Raw genomic sequence first — 19,954 nt, forward strand, 5'->3', positions numbered from 1 at the left:
GGAGGTCGAGGGCCAAAATAATCGGAATAATAAATAAAACCAACCCGATTTTGCAGAACGCTCTTTAATGTTCTCTTTCAGCGTTCGAGGAAGAATTTTACTTTTGCGCAGCGAGACAAACTGATCAGGGTCACTATGACTTGAGAGCAACAGTCTCCCGAGAGGTATATATAGACATTAGGTCTCTTTTCTCTCTGGATGTGAGGGCGATCTGGCTGCGACATCTGTCACCCCATTGATCGCCAGGGTTGATTCGGCTGATCTGGCTGGCTAGGCGGGTGTCCCCTTCCTCCCTCACCGCTCCATGTGCGTCCCTCCCGAAGCTGCGCGCTCGGTGGAAGAGGACGACCATCCCAGATAGAAGGAGTGTACCGTTCTTCGGTCAAGGGTATACGATAGCTGCGCTCCCCTGCTAGAACCTCCAAACAAGCTCAAGGTCCATTTGTAGGAGAACGTAGGGTAGTCAAGCTTCCAAGACTCCAGACACATCCAAGTAAGGCGCTGCATGTGGCAGTTTGCCATTCTTTTCACATCGCAATGCCTTTTAAAAATGTAGGCAGCGTATTATATCCAACTGTATGTTCAAAACAGGGTGTCTGTGGGAGGAGAAACACAAGCATTTTATTGTTGCAAATCCTAAACACAACACAGCATAAATGTGCATAGATCTACCTGTAGTTTTCCAAATAAATGTGTTAATAGAGTTATCTATAACGAGGGTTGTCTAGTGCAACCCCAGCCACACACACACCCTGGAAATGCAGGGGATCTCAACTAAAGCACCCATGACAGGCGGCCAATCTCTGCTTTAAAAAAATTGAATGAGGAATGAGTCCACAGAAGTCTTAGGGATGGGACCATAGTCAACCTTCCCTTTTTTTTTGCGGGAAATTCTCTTCTTCCAGCGCCGTTTCCCGCTGCTATCCCAGATTGTTAGATATGGGTGGGACTGGGGACTTTGTTCTTTATTCAGCCAAAGTTGCTGGGATGAGTGAGGATTCATCCCAATTGCTTGGGGAGAGCTTATACTGAAGGGTCATCTCTACCCCCATCGTTCTGCCCAGACACTGAAGTCCTCCTTTGAGGGCCTTCTGGCAGTTCCCTCACTGCGAGAAGCAAAGCTACAGGGAACCAGGCAGAGGGCCTTCTTGGTAGTGGTACCTGCCCTGTGGAACACCCTCCCATCAAATGTTAAGGAAATAAACAACTATTTGGCTTATAGAAGACATCTGAAGGCAGCCCTGTTTAGGGAAGGTTTTTTTTGTTTGATGGTTTATCGTATTTTTAATATTCTGTTGGGAGCTGCCCAGAGTGGCTGGGCAAGCCCAGCCAAATAGGCAGAGTACAAATATTATTATTATATTATTATTTTTATTATACAATGTCAGCTGCGTGCTGAATGTAGAACATGACTGTGCTACAAGCTGGTGAGCGATGAACTGGCCCTTGAGTTCTGATTAATTCTTATTTATTTATTTATTTAATAGTCTCAATGGTGCCATTAAGAGTTGAACATTAGCTAAATACTTGTGTCTTTTACTAGTTTCAGAATGTGTAAAGGTAGAAGTGGAAAGGCATTGAACACTAGAGGGCACAACCAGTGGTATTTTTCTAGAAAAAGAAGTGCCAGAACTCACCATGAACACCTCCCTCATTCCCTTAGAATGACCATGGCACCCATTCAGCTGAAAAAAAGCACTGGGCACAACCAAATTTCAGTGAATGCAGGGATTATTCAACACTACTCAAAAACATGATTTTTTGAAACACTTTATTTCGGGAAGGAGCCTCTCGTGACACAAAAGGAAACAAGCATTTGTTTAAAACCCCCCACAAAAGACCCCCAAGTAGAAAACATGTTAGGTTTTCAATACCCATTTATACCCGTTGACTCACATTTAACTTTGTACTTATTCTCCATACATATTTTTCCTTGGCTACAGGACACACAATGTTTCTTGTTTTTACTAAAGCGTTCCTTGGCTGTAGTGATCCACAAACTGTGCTAGAGTTACTGTGTGAGTAGAGTGGAGCTATTCAACACTGATACATTATTGACTAATCATCACAAATATAAACCAATAACCAGTTTTTATAAACCTCAACAACTTTATAAGCCAGTGTAGTGCTGTTGAATGTAGGAAACTGTACGTTTACTCTTCAAGCAGGTTTAGGATTGCAGCCTTAATCACCTGAAGAAAAACAAATTTAAGGTGGTTGAGGTGCCCATTCATTTAAGTGCAGTAGATTTAAAACTAACCTGTAGTACAGAATTGGAACAAGTGAGTGTATCTTACTTCAGAATAAAGTGTCTTTCACGCTCTTCTCACCCACCAGCTACTCTACAGCATGCAAGACAAATGGTTCAAATATGAAGAGGCATCACAAACATTGCTAAGGGAAAACATTTCACATGTGGCATATTTGGCAGAGATGTTGCTTTTGGTCAGATCTCAGGGTAAGATACGGCTTGTGGTTTTTATCATTTTTTGTGACACAAACCAAGGAGAAGTGGAAATAAGGCCATTTTACTGCTCTCTAGGGAATTATGTTGTCAATTCAAATTATAAGCATAATAATTCATGAAAAGGTACTTCAAGCAGAGGTGCTCCATATGAATTCAGTGACAGTTGTGTCACTGTAAACTGCTCCAGACTTATCTGTTAAACTTGCAGTACAATGTTATATGTGCTCACTCAGAAGTAAGATCCACTGAATTCAGTGGTCCTTACTGCCAGGTAATTTTGTACAGGACTGCAGTTAAGCAATTAGACAATAGTAAAGGTAATGGGACCCCTGACTGTTAGGTCGCCACGGACGACTCTGGGGTTGCGGCGCTCATTTCTGGGCTATTATCTATCATGATTCTTACATTGCAATCCTTTACATGCCTGAACATCCTATACATGTACTGAACTGAAAGGACTGTAAGGGAGCCAACAGGATTACAGCCTAAGCAGTTATTCAAAAGTAAATGCCGGTGGGGTTCGTTCCTTAGTAACTGTGGTAAGAATTGCAGCTTAATAAGGAAAACATATTAGCAAAATTAAATATAAGCTAAACAGTTTGATAATTAGTAACTCTAGTGTTCTCCTTAAAAAAAAGTTCTGAATGAAATAATCCTCCATTAAATACCTGCAATTTTGCTTTCCATTGGAGGGGACCCCCCACATATTTTTCTAAACAGTATAAAAGCAAAAGTATGTTTCTGTTTGTCCTACTCCCTGAAGCAGGAACCAAAGAATATACAAATACCACAACAGAGGATTTACAAATACCATGTCAGTAGTAAATTGATTTAACAGGTGATAGTTATCTCATTGATGAATGAATTTTGAAAATTACGTTGTCACTGCAGAATTAAAAATGGGTCAAATTTATCTCCTTTTGAATTCACCTGTCTCATATAGCAGCCACTGAGGACTGCAATGAAACCGAGCAAAGCTTTGTGTAGGCTCTGATAAGAACGTATAACGACTTCTTGGTCCATTTTGTGCTTCACTACAAATAGGAAATACTGGTCAAATATAGCTCATGTGCAGGAGAGAGGGAAATAGCTGCTAGTCTTGTGTTTCCATGGTTGCAGAAACCAAAACTACGTACAAACTTTCCCTCAATAACAAAGGAAATAGGGGAAATGAAACAGCTGGTGGGATAACCCCCAAATGGTGTTATTTTGGGGTAGGGAGATAGCAACTGTTCAGCTGAAGGCAAGTGATGACTTCATATCCTATTACCTTCTGGAGAAAAAAATGCTGATTTCCCAAAAGTTATGGAGTTGGGATGTTGCCTGTGACAGGTTAGAGCAGAGGTAGGCAACCTGGAGAATGCATGTTATACCATCACTGACCACTGGCCATGCTGGCAGGGGTTGATGGGAACTGGAGTCCAGCCACATCTGAAGGGCTGGAGGTCTCACATCCATGCATAAAGAACAATGCAGCTGTTACACTTTTTAAAAAAATTGACAACACCTTTGTTGCCATCCTAGCTGTTGAGATTGCCAACTCCACCCTGTGTTTTCTGTGAGAGAATCATTCACAGCTCTGCTTTCAAATTCCCTCTGCAGTTCTGTTATCTGCACACCTCTTTTGCTGTGTGGAAATGCTTGAAGCAGAATTGTTTGTATTTTAGTGAAGGAGTGGCCAGACACCACAATGCAAAAGGAAATGGGACTTTCCTTCTGCTTCAGTTGGAGGCTAAAAGGACAACTTCCAGTGCAGCCTTGTCAGCCGATCATCGGAATGGGAAGGTGTTGACACACAATTTTAGCATGCCTTCTTGCATCTCCTGCCCTCATGGATGACAGAGAAGATGCAATGGCAGAATATGGCTCAAGCCACAGCATGATTCCTACCACAGATTGGAAACAAAGATGTAGAAAAGATGCTCATTCTATACTCAAAAACTGCCTAGACAGAAACAACCATCTACTGGCTTGGGGTAATTATTTCTCCCTGAGAAAGAGACCGTCTTGAGCCTTTTCTGTGAGCTGAGATCTTAATCCCCATTCCTTCCACCTCAATTTAAAAAATGATGTATCATTTCAGCTGAACACTTGCCAGGCAGGGCAGTCTCCTTAAAACTTTTGCAACTCTTTGTTTTCATTTTAAAACAATGCATAGGTTTGAATCTGCCATTTTCTATACCATGTTCTGCTGTATAGCTTCAATCTTTAAAATTCTGGCTTACTGACATCTGCTAAAATCTGGCCATTCTAGAACAGCTGGAACTCGATCCTAAAATTACAGTATATAAATATGCATGTCAGCCCATTTCTTAATGTAAACCTCGAATTATATAAAGGATAAATTTTGTCAACCCTGTAACAGAAGTTGCTGAGCTGCATTTGCAAAAAGGCAAGCCATAAAAATGAAATGTAGGCTGTGTGGAATATAAAAAAATATTTTAACTTTGCTGCTGGTATTTATCTTACTACTCCATTTATATTACTCTACGAACCAGCTTTGTCATATTTAATATTGCTTTAAATATTATCCAAGGGCCTTGCTACTCTTGCAACCCATATTGCTTCCCACTGCAGGATGACTCCATCTGTAGATGGTTTAGTTTGCATTGTGGAAAGAGGCTAGAATGAAGAAGCATGTGGTCAAGTTAATTTCCTGGTGTCACAAGTCTTTCCCTTTTCCAGTTTACATAGTCAGCAGTGAGAAGCTTATCCTGGACCAAACCAATATGAGCTGTATGTAGGGAACAAATGAACACTGAAAAAATAGGCTGGATCTTTCCACCTGCCAAATTCATGTTTTATATGCAAGGATTTGGTTTTTCAGGTTTGTTCAGAACATACAAAACTCTTATCTGCAGTCTGAAGGAAAAGCTTTATTAGTCTATCTTGCTGATCAACTAGCTGTAACAATTCTCAGTAACATGAAGAACAAGGAGTTCATGCCCCAGTTGTTTTTATGTTTTGCTACAGCTAAGACGAGACCAGTAACATCACTGTGGCTGCTGAATTATGAAGCTGAAAGGCGGCTCTGGATGCTAAGCTTAACAGGTTATTTTTCCAACATACCAGGTTGAAAATTTAACTTTATAAAGTATTTGGTAAATGCCCTTATGTCTACCTGCACCTTATTTATATTAAATACTGCTTCAATCTGCTACATTTATTCACTTATGTAAAAAAGGCCAAAAAAAGGAAAAATACTTTTCTTTTAAAAAGTTACAAGTTCATCATATAAAAATTGCCAAATAAAGCAAGGGACCCACAATACTAAACCTGATATACAAATGTGTATTGGTTCTATGAAAATAATTGCCCCAATCACATAATAAAAATGATAGAAAAAAGGTCCAAGATTTGCTTTCAAATACATACAACTAAAAATAAACCCTCTTCGACGGTCTTGAAATTTCTTGGTCATACAAAAAAACGATCGACAGAATTGCCAGCGTATAAAATATTGCTGGAGACAGTCTTATCATTGGTCACTGTTCGTGAAACGCATACTGCAGCTCAAGAGTTCAATGGTGAGCGCCATATTTTGAAGACCAGTCAATTCGTCCATGGACTGGTTGAACTGGAGGTGGGTGGGGCAACAGCCCTGGTGTGCTTTTCATAGGTATGTTAAATGACGGCCTCCCTATATGAGGTCTGACAGACTTCAGAGAAGTGTATTCTACAAAGGAAAAAGAGAGGAAGTGTGAAAGGAGAGAATGGATCAGGCGTTAAATTCAGACACAGAATCTGGTGACTTTGACCAAAGGATCCTAAGAGAATTTCAAATCAGAGGGGTGATTCAGAGCTCCTGTGCTCCCTTGCTCTGAGAAGTTAGGAGGCTGTCCAGAGTAGTGTGAGGGATGCGGGGAATCAGGAAAAAATTGTGATTGCAGAAGGCTCCACTTGACCCTTCCATTAACGGAAAGCTTTTCTGTATCCAAACCATTGTCACCAATTCTGAATCTGAATGAATACAATGGTACGATGGTTTACGAACTTAATCCATTCCGGAAGTCTGTTCTTAAACCAAAGCGTTCTTAAACCAAGGCATGCTTTCCCATAGCAGCGGGGCACTCAATTTACAAATGGAACACACTCAACAGGAAGCGAAACATGTTCTGCTTCCAAGGCAAAGTTCACAAACCAAAACACCTACTTCTGGGTTTGCAGCGTTCTTAATCCAAGTTGTTCATAAACTAAGCTGTTCTTAAACCAAGGTACCACTGTACACCAATATGATAAGCAGAACTAGTCTTTTTTAAAAAAAATTATATACTTTAACTAGCACGCAGAATCCAGTCCACAACTTTCTATGCAGATGCCAGGAGAGGAGCCAGGAAAAACTATCTTGGTTGCATGCTTCTGAAGAAGTCAACTAAGATACCGTAAGACCTGCTCTCTCACTTTGCATATGAAAAATAAAACAGGACAAAGAGTTGCCTCACTGGAATAAGAAGTTACGGTGTTTTTGAGCTACTGCTCTAGGTTCTGTCAAAGGCCAAAGAAAGGAGTATATTTTGGGGGGGTTTTTTACTGAAGTGGCTTATTTTCTGCTACCACTAGTTGTGGGTAGGAACACAGAGCTTTTAGATACTCTCAATTCCCTGCTTACGTTGTTGAATCCTAAAGATTAACCAAGTACTGTCTGTGCTAGAGGTAGCCAACATGGTGCCCTCTAGATTTTATTGGGCTTCAGCTCCCATCTGCCCTAACCAGCATGGTCAATTATCAGGGATGATGGCAGTTATAGTCCAACATTGTTGCCATCACAAGGTCTAGAAATATGCTTGCCTGAGGAAATATTAATAATAATAAAGCCAAAATCCTTAGGACACTGAATTCTTGTGTGATAGGTATACAACTGCAGAACAAACAGGGTCTGTAGTCCTAGAGAAAATTCAGTCTGCTGGTATTCAGACAAACAGTGGCTCTTTTGTATCAGCCATTTCAACTACTGAAAAAAGATTAGATTTGCAATATTAGCAACTACAGGCCCTGTCCCTCGGTTGCCATGGAACTTCCCCTTCATCTGATCTCCTCTGCAGCTTCCTGTATATTCTCAAAATCGGCGCCAGAGCGTTGGAGGACTTTCTGGAGCAGATTTTTTTTTTTGGGGGGGTGTGTGAGTACAACTCCATGTATCTGCCTGGGTACTGCAAAACAAAACATGGGAAGCATCCCAGAAAACATGCCTATTTTTCTGGCGTTACTCTTTAATCCACAGTGGGAAAGCTGGTTCAACAATTGCCCCTTTTGGGCTTTGTATGCACACCATACATTTAAATCATGACCCTAAAGAAGCATTGGGAACTGTAGTTCACCCTTCACAAAGCTACAATTCCAGGCAGGTGCGGACTGCAGATAGTCACAGATGAAACGCCCTCATTTTGCAGTGCAGTGGCATTCTTGCTGTGCTCCCCAGCACCATTTTCAGAAACAGAAAGAGCTTACGAGATGGGTCCGAAGACGATGCATCAATAATCGGCGCTAACTGAACCCTCTGGCCAGCAGAGCCAACTTCTTTCTTCAGAAATGAAGGGATGTAAGCACCCCTTAGCCCACTGGCTCCTGTGTTGCCTGAAAGAAAATAGGAGGTCAATGCAGTAGGCCAGTACAGTTTCACAAAGAACCACCTTTATTTTTTCATTTAAAAAATTAATCCAGTTATTTTCCTCTCTCATATATATATATATATTCCAGTTAATAATCCAGCCAATGATTAATCCAGTTAATGTCTTAAAGTCCCACCCCATGTGATAGCTTCCTTTTCTGTGATAAGATGGTACTGTCACCAGAAAGAGTTGAAACTGCGCCAGCACTGCACCACACTTCTACTTGTCCTATGCATAGAGTCCAAGCGGCTTTCTGCTTGACCCGCACTTTCTAGGCACGGGTCCCAGCAGTTTCCATCTTGCCCCGCTCCAGGGAAAACCCACTGCTTAGTGCTAAATCAGAGCAAATGTCAACCCAGAGAAAACCTGGATTGCCATTTGCTCTCACTGAGCACTAAAGAGTGGTTTCCCCCAGAGGAAAGCAGGGGGAAGTGTGGATGAGCCCTGAGTGAATCGATCCTTCAGAGACTTTTATCTTTGGGGGGAAATCTGATATTTTATGTATATGATGTCATGATCTTCAGTGTAAAACCAGCAGGAATTTACTTTAATCTATGCAGAAGTATTAGGGAAGAAATGCCACTCAACTCAGCGGGACTTACTTCCAAGTAAATGTGCATGGATCAAAGCTGTGAATAAACTTAGGATCACAGCCACTTTACCCTGTTTTGTCTGTCTCATGCAGTAAATACCCAGCAGCCAAGGATGTCAGTACATCAAACACTGGATCACTATCACAAAGCGCAGTCAGCAAACAGGTCAAAGTAGGTAGAACTAAAAAAGAAGAAGACAATTTTTCTTTTCCTTACTGGAGTTCAGCCTGGTGATCCCTCCTGCCACCACCGATGTCTTTCCAGGTAAATTAGAACTGGACCATGGATTGGACGGGATGGAATCTTTGCTTGAACTGGAGACTAAATTATTTCTTGTGCTTATTCCTAGAATAAGAAGTAAGACGCTGTAAAACTGCAGCAGGAATACATTTATTTATATACATATCTCGCTCCTCAGTTGCCCATTGATGACAAGCACTTTGGGGTTGTATTATACCTTGCTTTTGTATGTTAATTTCATAGATATTCCACACAATTAGGTTAAACATGCCTAAATGTGAAGGGCATTAGATTGTGGTTGCTGTCGATGTAGAATGTAAGTTGAGCAGAAAAGTTGAGACCAGAAAAGAACCAGCTGCAATATGTGATGGGTTTGGATATGGGAAACTCGGGGACAAACCTATGCTAGGCAATGAAACTAAATATATGGCCTTGAGCAATTTACTACACCACAGTTCAGCTTACTTCACAGGACTGTTTGAAGCTAAAACACAAATAAAACGCGCTCTGAGCAACTTGCAGGAAGGATGGTATACAAATGTAACATTATTTTACAACCAATCATAAACTGAAGACAGTTTGATCAACACCTAATCAACAGTCAGTAATAAAATAGTTTCCCAAACATTTTTTGTTGTTGCTAAATATAAAGTTTGCAAAAATGCATTTTGTAGCAAATTTAAGGAAAATGGCTTAATGAAAACAAAACATGTCTACTGGGAAGTAAATCCCACTGAAGTCCCTGTAAGTGGGGTTAGGATTGCAGCTAACAAGCAGCAGGACATCTGGGACTAAAGGTTACTCACTCACGTCAAAAGCGAGTTATCATATTTTACGAAGCGTCATAGTAAATATTTATTTTTACTAACCAGGTAAATACCTAGAATGTTTCAAGTAATGTTGTTTGGCTGCAGAAACTTGCAACGTTGGTGTGTCCTGCCGAAGATAGGAAGGCGCGCTGTTCCCAGTTCCTAAGCAAGCTGACGGCTTGAGATCCAGGATACTTTCAAATCTGAAACCAAAATCAACCAGCCATGTTTATACTTCAGGATACAGCAGTATGTATGATACAGCAGTATAGAAATACTTTTATGGAAAAATAATAAATAATAATATTTTTTTATTTATACCCCGCCCTCCCCAGCCAAGGCCGGGCTCAGAGCGGCTTACAAGCAATAATAAAAGCAAGATGAATGATTACAACTTAAAAACAAAAATAAAATGCATTAAAATAATGAAACATTAAAATATTACAATGTAGCCTCATCGCAGGAGAAGAAGGAAAGAAAAAAGAAAGAGAGGGAGGGAGGGAATCAAATTGGCTCCAAGCCAAAGGCCAGGCGGAACAACTCTGTCTTACAGGCCCTGCAGAAAGAAATCAGATCCTGCAGGGCCCTGGTCTCATGAGGCAGAGCGTTCCACCAAGCCGGAGCCAGAGTTGAAAAGGCCCTGGCTCTGGTTGAAGCCAATCTAACTTCCTTAGGGCCTGGGACCACTAGGGTGTTGTTATTTATGGACCTTGAGGCTCTCCGTGGGGCATACCAGGAGAGGCGGTCCCGTAGGTATGAGGGTCCTAGGCCGTGAAGGGCTTTAAAGGTCAAAAGCAGCACCTTGAATCTGACCCTGTACTCCACCGGGAGCCAGTGCAGCTTGAAAAGCACTGGGTGAATATGCTCCCATGGCAGAGACCCTGTGAGGAGCCTCGCTGCAGCATTCTGTACCTGCTGGAGTTTCTGGGACAGCTTCAAGGGCAGCCCCGCGCAAAGCGAATTACAGTAGTCAAGCCTGGAGATGACCGTCGCATGGATCACTGTGGCCAGGTCGGGGCGGGAAAGGTAAGGGACCAACTATTTGATGCGGCGAAGGTGGAAAAATGTTGCCTTGGCTGTTGCTGTAACTTGCGCCTCCATGGAAAGGGAGGCGTCAAGGATTACACCCAAACTCTTAACGGAAGGCAATGGCACTAATTGGGCCCCCGCAAGAGAAGGGAGTTGGTCCCTCATCCCCATGCCATCCCGACCTAGCCATAGGACCTCTGTCTTCGAAGGATTTAGTTTCAATCGGCTCCCACGAAGCCATCCAGCCACAGCTTCCAAGCATCTGGTCAGTGTGTTCGGGGCTGAGTCGGTGTGGCCATCCATCAGCAGATAGAGCTGAGTGTCATCAGCATATTGGTGACAGCCCAGCCCAAAGCTCCGGATAATCTGGGCAAGGGGGTGCATAAAGATGTTAAAAAGCATCGGGGAGAGAATTGCGCCCTGCGGCACTCCACACACCAAGGAGTGGCGTGACGACATTTCCCTCCCTAGTACCACCCTCTGTCCCCAACCAGAGATAAAAGAGCACAACCAGTTACGGGCTATGCCCTTTATCCCCACGTCTGCGAGGCGATGGTCCAGAAGATCACGATCAACCATGTCAAAGGCTGCTGACAAATCTAATAGGATCAGCAGTCCTGACCCGCCTCGATCCAGTTGTCTACGGAGATCATCTGTTAGGGCAACCAGAGCCATCTCCGTCCCAAAACCAGGACGGAAACCGGACTGAAATGGATCTAATGCCAATGTTTCATCCAGAAACCTACCAAGCTGTTCAGCAACCGCTCTCTCAATTACCTTACCCAGGTATGGAAGATTTGAAACTGGGTGGTAATTGGATAGGTCTAAGGGATCTAATGAAGTTTTCTTTAAGAGTGGACACACCACTGCTTCCTTCAGTTCCCCTGCGAATGTCCCCGTGTCAAGGGACAAATTGATAATTTCAACCAGGGGGGTCCGCGCAACATCTGGACACTCCCTAATCAGCCAAGACGGGCACGGATCAAGGAGGCAGGTGGTGGGTCTACCAACTTGGAGGAATCTATCCACATCAGTAGGGAGTATCCGATCGAAATGGTCCAACACTGGACCTGAAGTCAGTCGAGGGGCCTCCAGTTCAGTCACTGTATCTAAATTGGCAGGGAGATCACGGCGGAGCAACAGGACCTTCTCCGCAAAAAAGCTCGCGAATGCCTCACAGCTGTGGGTCGAATTTGTGCTTAAATTTGGTTGTCCTCCTAAGGACGTTATTGACCTAATTATTCTAAAAAGTTGTGCCGGGCGAGAGCTAGCGGATGCAATGGAAGCTGCAAAGTAAGATTTGCATAAGGCCAGTAACTTGCCTACAAAGAGCTTCATCACTCTGTCCTTTGTTTTTAAGCTCCTTTCTGGCAAATGAAGAGTTAACACCTCCATCTTCCAGGTCTTCCCAATCCTCAGAGTCTTTTAGTGTCCCGGGAATGTGTCCCCATCTACGACGGTTCTTTGGTTTAAGTTCCCCATTTGCCTTCTCTGTGCCAATGTCTGCTTTCTGACATTGCGGGAGGAAAATAAGAAAACAGAAGAAAAGCATGTGAAGATCAGAACTGCGATATGAGCAAAATAAATATTGGAAGTGCTTCCAATGGGCAGAGAATGGGCCTCTGGCAACAGGGCTGTGATTTTACTGCCAAAATCAGGTCCCACTGGCCACCACTCACTTTCATTTTCTCTTCTATAGTTTCTGCCAAATAAATAAATCCCCATTACAGTCGTACCTTGGAAGTTGAATGGAATCTGTTCTGGAAGTCCGTTCAACTTCCAAAACATTCGGAAATCAAAGCGTGGATTCTGATTGGCTGCAGGAAGCTCCTGCAGCCAATTGAAAGCCATGGAAGCCCATGGCTTACTGCCTCACCATGGGCAGGAGAGACATAACTGCCTGCTCAGAGCAAGGTGTAGCATGTATCTTGAGAAGCTGGGTCTGCACGCGTCATCTAAATGGGGAGACCTCCAACTTCACTTGATGGTTGTAGCATACTTCCTCCCCAAGAAGATCATGTATAACCATCAGTACCCAGATGTTCAAATGAGTAGAAGTTTGGATCCTTCCTAACAGGCATATTTCAATAAACATTCCCCATGTATCAGTGGAGCCAAGGTCTGCCCCGCCTGCCTGCTCTACACTAAGGAACTCTTGATTTCCAATTCACTGGAGACCAAGTCAAGAGTTCCCAAGACTAACACAGAATAGATGGGAGAGGCTGCGGCATTCATGCAACATTATGTAGCCTCTGTGTTGAGAGCAACTGTGGAAAGATCAGCTCAACACAAACAAGCTCCTAGCATCCAGAAACAAAAAAGAAAAGTAGAAATCTGTTTTTGCATTTGCACTTAAAATCACACAGCCAATCCTATTTAAAATACAAGAGTGAGATAATGTCCACATTTTAGAAAGGCAGACATCTCATCCAAGACTATGTCTTACCTGCTGAGGAATCTTATTGTGAATTTCTGGCAAAGCCACCTGGCTAGGCTTGTCTTCTTTTAAATGCTCACTCACGGTGGTGTCTGTTTTGTAGGGGTATATCAGGGAGTGGGAGGGCTGGTTCTGCTGGAATGGTCTGAAGGAAAGGCGAACTTGTGCTTTAGGAGGAGGCTGTGCTGGTGGAATGGGTTTCATGTGGACTTGTGCTTTATCAGGAAGGTCTCTCTGTTGCTTTCCCAGATCCTGAGTAGAGCGAGAGGTGCCCAGTAACTGGCCAACCTGGAAGTAAGGATATCGAAGAGCCTAAAAGTCAAGAGAGAAAAAATTTAAACCAGGGGAGTCAAGCAAGCAGAAACAGGCAGTTTCTCAGTCCCAATATCTAGGGTTCTGTGCATGCCACAATACCACTCAAGGGCAGGGAAGACCCAAAATATGATAGCACATGCAAAATTCAACTTTCTAGTAGTTGAGTTGCTGCTTTCGTTTTTTAAAAAAGTAGGTTTCTTAGTGCTACAAATATATGCCTGTTGAAATCTTAGAAGGCAAACGGGTGGGTCTTCCATGTTTTGTAACCCTCCTTATCCCCCTCCACGTCAAAACCATAATTATGCAAAAATGAAAAGCAACTCATCCATGCCACAAACAATTTTGCAGTTTGCATAATGTGTTTTATCTGCACAATTTACAAATCATAGGCAAAATCTGGAATGTCTGGGTGCAAAATTTTAATTTTTTAATTTTTTTATGGTGTTGTGCACAACCCTCCCCACACAGGCTGTATGCCCAGAGACTTCTCTCTGGCATTACTCATCTGTTGGACTACCTCTTTACCATGGCATTTGACACCTGAGATATATATTTTCAGGATACACACTATTCCAGTGACTGCAATTTATTTTTAACAAAGTTTTTTAAATTGCTGTAACCTGCCCTGGAACCTTATGGTGAAGGGCAGGTAAGAAATCATAAACATAACAGACAACTTATTTCACTTTATTAGGGTCCTTTGATTAAACCAATCAGTAGTGAAAGTTAATCAATTAGGGCCAGACAGCCTTTATTCTCAAAGTGTGAGTTTTGTTCTCACTGCTTTATTTCCACTGAAAATGAATAAAGGATAAAGCTGTCCGCCCTGTTGCAGTTTTTAAGAGGTGCTGATGTGAACACAAATCCAATTCTATGTGCTCCTTTTCTGAATAGCAAGGATGGGAATGCATAGAAGAAACAAAGCGAGGTATAGAGTTAGAAACTGCAATAAGAAATAGAGAAAAGCAGAGCTGTGCCAGCAGTGGGTGAAGAGACTTGAGACTTCCCTGAATCAGAAAAATATTCCACTGAAGTGGGACTGGAGGTGGGAAATAGTGGTCAGAACCAACAGCCTGCAACACATGTTTTGAACCCACTCCTCCTTGTAACCTTTGAAAGTTCCTCTGTTCCTCTGAGAGAGTGAGCTGTCAGCAAGGCAGAGAGTTGTAAAGACATATCCATGAAAGAAGAGCAAACCTGGCTTGCTGTTGGCCGCTTTTTGGGGTCCCACTGCAACATGTCTCTCATGAGCTGTATTGACTCGCTGCTTGCGTTAGGGATGAGGGTCTTCAGGTTGTTTGGGACGCACTGAGGCCAGCGGAAATTCATGGTGCCGGCAAGCTGGTAGCCTTCGGGCCAGTCATTCTGAAAAGGACGGAAGCATGCCTGGTCAGGAAATGAATACCCGTGTAGCTGGTGCAGCCTTGCCCAAGATGCCACCCTCATGCCCTCATAAGCAACGTTTCCAACATTGCATAAAGGTCTGGCTGACTAATGAACTGATCCTGGGATAACTGAAGCAAGCGGATCAGCTCACACATTTCAAGGGGCAGGTAAGAGGCTGAAGTGATCCCAGAGAATCAAGAGCACATGAGAAGACCAGGGACTCATGACCAGAAAGCTGAAGGGTGAAGCGAAAGCAATGACATGGTAGAGTAAGGCAGTCCTAGGTTAGCTGATCACCGCCATATTTTGGCCAGGCCACTCAATAGGTAGACCATTGTCAGGCATTTTGTTTCTGTTATTCTACTGCATTCATTCATTGTATCTTTATTGTATCTTTCTTTCTCATATCAATATGCACTATATGCTTGTACACCATTTAAGCAATGTGTGTTCTCTTTCGCAGCATCAAGGCACAGTAATGTCAGCCAGTTCCTGGCATAGAATTCTTATGGACAGCAATGCAACAATAAAGAATGACTCCAAGCATATGCAGAACGCTCTCCTAAAGTTTGAGCGGTCACAGCTTCCTCTCACGCATGCTGAATTCCACTGGAATTAATTCCAAGGCAGCACATTTTTCTTCCCTTTGCTCCCCACCATCCCATACAATGTCTCCTTTCTAGTACAAGTTGCTATTTTCTCTATCGAGACTGTATAAAACTGGAGACATCTTAGCAATCAGCTATCCAGTGTCAATAGCAGAAAAGAAGTAGAGTAGTAGCGGGGAGGGGAGAACAGAACATATTCAGAGTTATACTCCTTCATGTGCACTGAAGACAGGCTCACAGTTACCTTTTTTGGCGTCCCCAGCACTTGGCAAATCTTGAAAATAGTATCAATTTCGCTAGCTCCTGGGAAAAGCGGCCGGAGTGTGTAAACCTCTGCCATGATACAACCGACAGCCCAGATATCAATGGGAGAACTATAGTTAGTGGATCTCAAAAGCACTTCAGGAGCTCTGTACCTGAAAGCCAAAAGCGAGGGGGAAACACAGCGGGGTTCATTTACAAAATATGCCAAGAAGAACCTTACACCAGACTAGTACATTTGCACTGGACAGCAATTGCAAAAGGTCCCTTTCTCTTTGCCAGCATGGAAACAAGAGCCTCTAAAATGCTTCCCAACCCAACCTCCCTCCCTGAGCATCGCTCAAGGTAAGAAGCTGAAGCAATTTTATTCAAGGGTTGCTTGTCCTGTCTAGGGGTTAGATCTTCCCCAATATATCCTCTGTCTTGCAGGGATAATTAACCCTTGAAGTTCTAAACTATAATCAAAGTGGTAAGGTGCTGAGCAATTGTTATTTATTTTATTTGTAAATCACCTAACGTAGGACATTCTCTAGGCCAGAGCTTTCCAAATTGTGTGTTGTGACACACTAGAGTGCTGGCTGCAATGTGTAGGTGTGTCACATATGGGTGGTGCTGTGGTCTAAAACCCCATAGCCTCTTGGGCTTGCCAATCGGAAGGTTGGCAGTTTGAATCCGCACGACGGGCTGAGCTCCCGTTGCTCTGTCCCAGCCCCTGCAAACCTAGCAGTTCGAAAACATACCAGTGCAAGCAGATAAATAGGTATTGCTGTGGTGGGAAAGTAAACGGCGTTTCTGTGCACTCTGGCTTCCAACACAGTGTTCAGTTGTGCCAGAAGCAGTTTAGTCCTGCTGGTCACATGACCTGGAAAGCTGTCTATGGCCAAATGCCGGCTCCCTCAGCTTGAAAAGCAAGATGAGCGCCACATCCCATAGTCGCCTTTGACTAGACTTAACTGTCCAGGGGTCCTTTGCCTACCTTTTACCTTACCCCATGCTCCTCCCAGGGCTGGAAAGGGGTTAGTTTAACCTCCGTCTTGCTAGTATAACTGAATTACTGCTGAGAATCGATGCACGTCTAAAAAATGTGTCACCAACATGAAAACTTACAATCAAGTTTTAAAGCGTTCAAAATTGTTAGAAATCACCGCCATCAAAATGTGAGCAATAAAACCAGTAACTTAAAACTTGAAATACCAGCTTCCAGGAGTGTGGGTGAATTTATCAGTAATCCAAATTGGCAGTAACATAAAGCATTGAACTCAAATTCCATTGAATGCCTGGCTAAAGAGGAAAGTCTTAACCTGGCACTGAAAAGTTGTTAGCGTCAGACGGCTCTTAATTATTCCCAAAATCACAATCATAGTGGGAATAGAAGTAATCTTTAACTCCACATACACAGCCATAGCCTACTCAGTGTAGATCCACTGACATTAATGGACCTAAATGAGTAATGTTCATTAATTTCATTTGATCTACTCTGAGCATGAGTAACGTGAACACAGTTTAAGGCATATAAACTCAAGTGCTTACCATCTTGTGGATACGTAATCTGTGTAGGGAGGTCTGGATCTGATTTCCCGTGCAAGGCCAAAGTCTGCTATCTTCACAAGTTCCGGTCCCATGCAAAGGAGGTTTTCAGGTTTCAAGTCCCTATGGAAAAACCCTGTAGTTGTGAAAACAAACATTAGTCAGTCTGTTCTGCCGCCCACATTTTCATTTCATTGTGCATGTTTGTGTGGTTAGTTACCAGCAGGCTTGTCGACTGACCGGAAAAAAATATCTGGCTTTCCCACTCCTCTTCAAACAGTGGAAGAAAACTGCTGCAAGCAGTAGATGGAAGCTTTTTATGGCATGGCGATAAAGGGTGATAGTCAATGTTAGTCATACACAGAGCAAACCCATTGAAATTGAGAGACTTAAATTAATTGATTTCAGTGGGTCCACTCTGACTTATAGTTGGGGAATCACTCAAATGCTATAATTTGCTCATGTACACAGAGCAAAAGCAGTTAAAGGCATAGAATGTCGGAGCCGGGGTGGGGAAAATAAAGATCTGGAAATCCTAATAATCAGTGGTTAATTTTGAGAGAGGGGTGCTACCGCTCAGGTGTTTGGATGGTCTTTTTCCTAACCCCAAAATGTGGCAGCTGGCAAAGGTGACTCAGTGTACTCTGCATATGCTATGAGGTTCTTTATTTTATTATTACTTAATCTTCCAGGGCGGATTTCTGGCACAGCAAACAGAATCTGGGGTCAGGTCCCTGCTCAAAAGGCCTCCTGCTAGAAATTCATTAATAAAGCATTAAAAACTCTTCCATGCCACAGGAAAGGGTCAAACCAAGTGGCACAGTCCAAAAAGAGCTATCAAGGCACACTTGAATTGCTTTACAATCTAGTTAACACAGCAGCAATTAATTATACAAAGCTGTTCTATCAAATCATCCACTTCGTTTTCACTTTATGAAACTGTTTCATGTTTCAGAAACTGCAGTGCTTTGGAAGTTACAAGGAATGAGTTTATTCAGGAAATAACAAGCCCTCACTCCGGTTACATAATATCTGACCCCATCTCCTTTCATTGCTGTCGTTATAACACTTTATTAAGAGAAGGTGCCAAGAGAGTAAATTGAGCTATTTTGAACCACAAAATGTTCTCCTCTAATACTGCTTTATATTTTGAGGTGAAGATCTGACCAGGTAAAATATCTTCTCTTTCTTAAAAAAAAAAAGTGTGAAAGGTAATAATTTCTCTCTCACACTCACTAAACATGAAGAAAACAACAATAATCACACTTAGCATTACTATTGTGCAAATGTTCAAGACATTTCAAATATATCAGTAAACCATGCAACTGTATTATTACTAACAGTACTATTATTTATTGCATTTATCACTATACAAACAAAGGTCTCAAAGCAACCTAACAACACGATGCAATACAAGGTCAGCATTATTATTGCCAGAATTGCACAGAACTACTGTGGTTTGCGTTGGCTTCAGAGACGGCATCTGGCCACACAACTTTCGTTCTTCTTTTGCAGCAAAACAGTCTTGGTAGCTTTCCTTGAACCCTGCAGCTCCTGCCTGGGATGACATCCCATGATCAACCCATAATCCTCTAACAGGGGTAGGAGGTCAGTTTAACAATAGAAGTGTTCATTCAAATAACCAGGCTTTACAGATACATTTTGTGCAGTTCAGTCTTGTTGCATGTTTACCCAAAGGCAAGTCCTGTTGACTTCAGTGGGGGCTACACCCCAACAGTAAGGGTGTTTCCAGCTGCAGCTTTAATTAGGAATTGCAGTAAATGGTATAATTCTACAATAAATATATCTTGTTTAATGAACATTAGCCTTTTTGGAACACACTGGAGAAGAGTGTGTTTTCAAGCCTCACTCATACCACTCTCGACTGGTCATGTTTACCTTCCTGAACGCAAACAAAAAACCTTTAGTGCCTGCTCAAATATTTCTTAAGTATTTGTTAATATCACTTCCTACCATGCCATCAATACAGTCACAGATACTCATCCAATTTGGCCTTTAGTCAGGTCTTACCGTGTTTATGTATGAATGCAAGCCCTTGAAGAATCTGATACATAATATTCCTGACAGTAGATTCGGGAAATAATTTGTTCCTGTAAGGTAAAAGTAGAGGAGGGGGATTTATGTTCACACAGGGGATTTCTTAGCTGTACTTCTTTATTTACTGGAGATACAGTCGAAGGGTAGAATGGATACAGTTATACAAGCAGTAATAAGCATGCTTTTATATATCCCTTATTGGAGGAGGACATTCTGGGTGCCACAGGATAGCGCACAGAGCAGGAGATCTGCAGGCAGAGGTGTTCTGCCCAAGAAGGAGGCATCCTCATTGCACCCATGGAAAGATCTGTGGTTCTTCCTCCAGCACCACTGCTGCAATGGCAGAGAAGGCAAAAAAGAGCATGCCAGGAGTGGACATGGGTGGGCTCCACTGGATCTAATGGCCTTCCATTCCTCTAACACAGGAGAAAAGTATACCACACCTGGAACTAGCATATTTATTTTCTCTCCTATTGATAGCAATGGGAAGGGATTTTTGTTGCTGTCGTAAATTGCAATGCTGATGGGGAACCGGAAAAGGAAAAGTGACCCATCATTGCCTTCAGCCTTAATCAGATCTGGCACTTGTCTGCCTTTGATTTGTACTCGTGTTCC

At 42.6% G+C, this 19,954-nt stretch overlaps 1 protein-coding gene across 2 annotated transcripts in view; it reads right to left on the reverse strand.

Annotated features, from left to right (window-relative positions):
• Positions 1 to 1,754: 1,754 nt before the first annotated feature.
• CILK1 (ciliogenesis associated kinase 1) overlaps positions 1,755 to 19,954 on the reverse strand; it is a 30,205-nt gene continuing 12,005 nt past the window's right edge. For both annotated transcript variants that reach the window (XM_081189118.1, XM_081189117.1), the window contains exons 5-14: positions 19,313 to 19,392; positions 17,285 to 17,417; positions 15,738 to 15,909; positions 14,697 to 14,864; positions 13,194 to 13,496; positions 12,070 to 12,257; positions 9,779 to 9,921; positions 8,886 to 9,014; positions 7,916 to 8,041; positions 1,755 to 6,143 (exon numbers count right to left, since the gene is read on the reverse strand). In XM_081189118.1, the coding sequence (XP_081045244.1) occupies positions 5,989 to 6,143; positions 7,916 to 8,041; positions 8,886 to 9,014; positions 9,779 to 9,921; positions 12,070 to 12,257; positions 13,194 to 13,496; positions 14,697 to 14,864; positions 15,738 to 15,909; positions 17,285 to 17,417; positions 19,313 to 19,392 (1,597 nt within the window). In that variant the 3' untranslated portion in view covers positions 1,755 to 5,988. The remainder of the gene's footprint in view (positions 6,144 to 7,915; positions 8,042 to 8,885; positions 9,015 to 9,778; positions 9,922 to 12,069; positions 12,258 to 13,193; positions 13,497 to 14,696; positions 14,865 to 15,737; positions 15,910 to 17,284; positions 17,418 to 19,312; positions 19,393 to 19,954) is intronic.

Source organism: Podarcis bocagei (assembly GCF_964188305.1).
Source record: "Podarcis bocagei genome assembly, chromosome: 3".
Classification (NCBI taxonomy): domain Eukaryota; kingdom Metazoa; phylum Chordata; class Lepidosauria; order Squamata; family Lacertidae; genus Podarcis; species Podarcis bocagei.